This window comes from Crocuta crocuta, unplaced genomic scaffold, assembly GCF_008692635.1.
Source record: "Crocuta crocuta isolate KB4526 unplaced genomic scaffold, BGI_CrCroc_1.0 scaffold610, whole genome shotgun sequence".
NCBI lineage: Eukaryota > Metazoa > Chordata > Mammalia > Carnivora > Hyaenidae > Crocuta > Crocuta crocuta.
In genome coordinates, this window is record NW_027527456.1 from 67132 (window position 1) to 70950 (window position 3819).

Genomic DNA, 3819 nt, shown 5'->3' on the forward strand with positions numbered 1-3819 from the left:
TACAGTTCCTCAAGGTGGTAGGATTAAGGTCTCATGTTTCCTTACTGTCAGCTGAGGGTCAGTCCCGCATTTAGGAGGCCACCATATTCCTGGGCTCAAGCTCCATTCTGCTGCCTTCAAAGCCAGCAATGGCAGATCTAGTACCTCTCGTGCCTTGAATCTCTCCTCCCTCTTCTCTCATTGCATCTCTCTGAGCCATCTTTCTGCATCTTGCTTTTAGTAAGAGTCCCTGTGATTAGATTCAGCTCACTCAAATAATCCAGAACAGTCTCCCTAAGGTTTGTACAGTAGTACCCCTTTATCCACGGTTTCGGTTACCCATGGGGAAAAAGAAGGTGATCCTCCGGACCTATCATCAGAAAGCAGCTCAGTGGTAGCCTAGCACTATGTCACAACGCCTACGTCATTCGCCTCGCTTCATCGCATTATACGGGTATTTTACCATCTCACATCATCACAAGAAGGGTGAGTACAGGGGCGCCTGGGTGGCTCAGTCAGTTAAGCGTCCGGCTTCAACTCAAGTCATGATCTCACGGTTCGTGGGTTCCAGCCCCGAGTCGGGCTCTGTGCTGACAGCTAGCTCAGAGCCTGGAGCCTGCTTCGGATTCTGTGTCAACCTCTCTCTCTGCCCCTTCCCCACTCTTGCTCTTTCTCTCCCTCAAAAATAAACATTAAAATTTTTTTTAAAAAGAAGGGTGAGTATAGAACAATAAGATACTAAGAGCACATTCCCATAACTTTTATTATAGTATATTGCCATAATTGTTCTATTTTATTATCAGTTATTATTGTTAATCTCTTAGTGTGCCTAATTTATAAATTAAACTTTATCCCACGTGTCTCTGTATAGGAAACAAATATAGTATATATAGGGTTTGGTACTATCCACAGTTTCAGGCATCCACCGGGGGTGGGGGGTCTTGAAACGTATTCCCTGCAGAGAAGAGGGCATTCTGTAAGTTCATCTGCAAAGTTCCTTTTGCTTTGTAACATAATACACTCACAGGTTCCAGAGATTAGGATGTGGACATTTTTTACTTTTTGGTTTTGTTCTAAAGTTCATTTTATTTAGTTTTTTTTGTTGTTGTTGTTTGGTTATTGGTTTTTTTTTTTGAGAGACAGAGAAACAGAGCAAGCAGGGGAGGGTCAGAGAGGGAGGTACAGAATCCGAAGCAGTCTCCAAGCTCTGAGCTAGCTGTCAGCACAGAGCCCGATGTAGGGCTCGAACCCACGAACCGTGAGATCATGACCTGAGCTGAAAGCGGATGCTTAACCGACTGAGCCGCCCAGGTGCCCCTATTTAGTCTTGAGAGAGAGAGAGAGAGAGAGAGAACAGGGAAGGAGCAGAGAGGGGAAGAGACAGAATCCCAAGCAGGCTCTGCGCGCTGTCAGCATGGAACCCGACGCGGGGCTCCAACTCACGAACCATGAGATCATGACCTGAGCCGAAATCAAGAGTGGAACCCTTAACCGACTGAGCCCCCCCAGGCGCCCCAAGATGTGGACACTTTTTGAGAAGGGCATTATTTTGCCTACTAAAGTCTGCCCTCTGGCCCCCAAAGATTTACATTTGTCCCACGTGCAAAGTACATTCACACCATCCTCGTCCCCCGAAGTCCCCCACCGTTATGAGGGGTCATCTGAAGCCAGGCTGAGGAGCTTAGCATTTAGTCTGAGCGTGTTTAGGGAATGACGGTGAGCTTTGGGGACAGAGGCGGAGACAAGATGGCGAAAAAAAGAATCCTCCTCCCGCTGACCTTTGCCCCCTCCTGTGTTCACAGCCTCCCAGCTCTGAGCCGTCTGCCCTCCAGGTACCCCTGGGATGGCGTGAGCGCTCCCCCAGCGATGGACCCCTCTGTGACGCTGTGGCAGTTTCTGCTGCAGCTTCTGCGAGAGCAAGGCAACGGCCACATCATCTCCTGGACCTCACGGGATGGCGGTGAGTTCAAGCTGGTGGATGCCGAGGAGGTGGCCCGGCTGTGGGGGCTGCGCAAGAACAAGACCAACATGAATTACGACAAGCTCAGCCGGGCCCTGCGGTACTACTATGACAAGGTAAGGCCTCGGAGACCAGGACCGGGGACCGCCCACATTGGCGTCAGTCATTTCATTTTCTCGCCTTACTGGGCCTAGCTGTAACTCTGAAAAGAAAATGTACTATTTCGTACCCCATCCTCTGGTACTCTCACGCTGGTGTTGGGCACCCCGGACATTTAGCTTCAGGTATTTTCTTTGGGCCACTGCTCTGGCTGAAACCTTCACCGCAGTATTAGTACTGAGCCCTACCCCACCACCCCCCGCACAACATTTCATTTTCTTGTCTTCTAGCTAAAAATTCTTGAAAACACCACTACAAGTGACCCTCCCTCATCCTGTCTTCTGGGACTGGACCAGTCCTGGGCTTCCTCAGTTATTTCATAATCTGCTCTTATTCCAGAATATTCTTCTTCCCAGCATCAGAACCTCCGTGCCGGTATTACAGCAACCTTTCCGTACCTCATCCTCTGGGATACTGGACCTTTTTTTCGATTCTTCTCTCATTCCTTTAGCTAAAACCTCCAAAACAACATGTTTAATGCCACCTCCACACCCCATTCTCTTGCATTCCCAGAGCAACACTGGTCCACCCCAGTGTTTATTATGTTATCATCTTATTCTTAGAGCTAAAATTGTACATTTTCCTCACCCTCTCAGGCTCGCGGACCGGTGTTGCGTTTCCCCTCCCCCACAGTTTACCAGTTATTTCATTTTCTCCTTTGTCTGAAACTTCCAAACCAATATTAATGAATATCCTTCTCCATTCCTTGTCTGAGAAACACAGACCCACTCTGTGACATACCTGACCAGGATTAAGAGGTCTCTAGGGTGCCCGAGTGCCCACCGGATGCCTCTTGTCCCCCAGAACAGCCCTGGACCTATGCTGCACACTCTTAATTATTGATAGCATCTTTTCCATTTTTCATACCATTTTTCATATTTTATTCCTTTAGCTGAAACCTCCGAAACAACATGAATGAGGCACCACAACATTCCTGAGACCCTCCCAACCTATCCTGAAATATCTCAGATGTGGTCTGCGATCCACCCAGCCAGCCTTGAGGGTCCCCCCAATATTTATACCAGCATTTTAATGCTCTTATCTACTTACTATCAGTCACTCCATTTTCTAATGGCCTTAGCTTTAAAGTCTACCACGGTGTTAAGAATGGGGCCCCTCGGTTACAGCTCAGTCAAGAAATAAACTGTGAGGGGTGCCTGGGTGGCTCAGTCGGTTAAGCGCCCGACTTTGGCTCAGGGCATGATCTCGAGGTCCCTGAGTTCAAGCCCCGTGTCAGGCTCTGTGCTGACAGCTTGGAGCCTGAAGGCTGCTTTGGATCCTCTGTCTCCCTTTCTCCCTCTGTCTTTCTGCCCTTTCCCCGCTCATGCGCTCGCTCGCGCGCGCGCTCTCTCTCTCTTAAAAATAAACATTAAAAAAAAGAAAATGTGACAAGAACCAAAAGAAAGCCCAAGACAAAACACAAAGTGAGGCTCCTTTTCTCCCTAGTGACCTAGTCCTCTTGTCCTTCTGTATCAATAGCTTCACATAATCCTCCATATTAGCAACTGCTCACCACATTCTTCTATATTAATTTAGTCTCTTCCAATATTTACATCCGTTACTGTGTTTTCCTGCCTCACTGCGTCAGCTACACCCCCAACACTGCCCTGGCAGCCACCCCCGCTAGGCCTGGCCCTGTTAGCCCCCCAGACATCCCTAGTTCCTGGAGAAGGGAGGAGCCCCCAAATCGGGAAAGACGTGGGTGAAAGATAGGCTGGTGG

At 48.7% G+C, this 3819-nt stretch overlaps 1 protein-coding gene across 1 annotated transcript in view; it reads left to right on the forward strand.

The window, feature by feature from the left end:
• The first annotated feature begins 1782 nt into the window (after positions 1-1782).
• The window catches only part of ELK1 (ETS transcription factor ELK1), a 4062-nt gene continuing 2025 nt past the window's right edge, over positions 1783-3819 (forward strand). Inside the window, exon 1 of the mRNA XM_077762839.1 lies at positions 1783-2055. Coding sequence (XP_077618965.1) covers positions 1846-2055 — 210 coding nt within the window. The 5' untranslated portion in view covers positions 1783-1845. The remainder of the gene's footprint in view (positions 2056-3819) is intronic.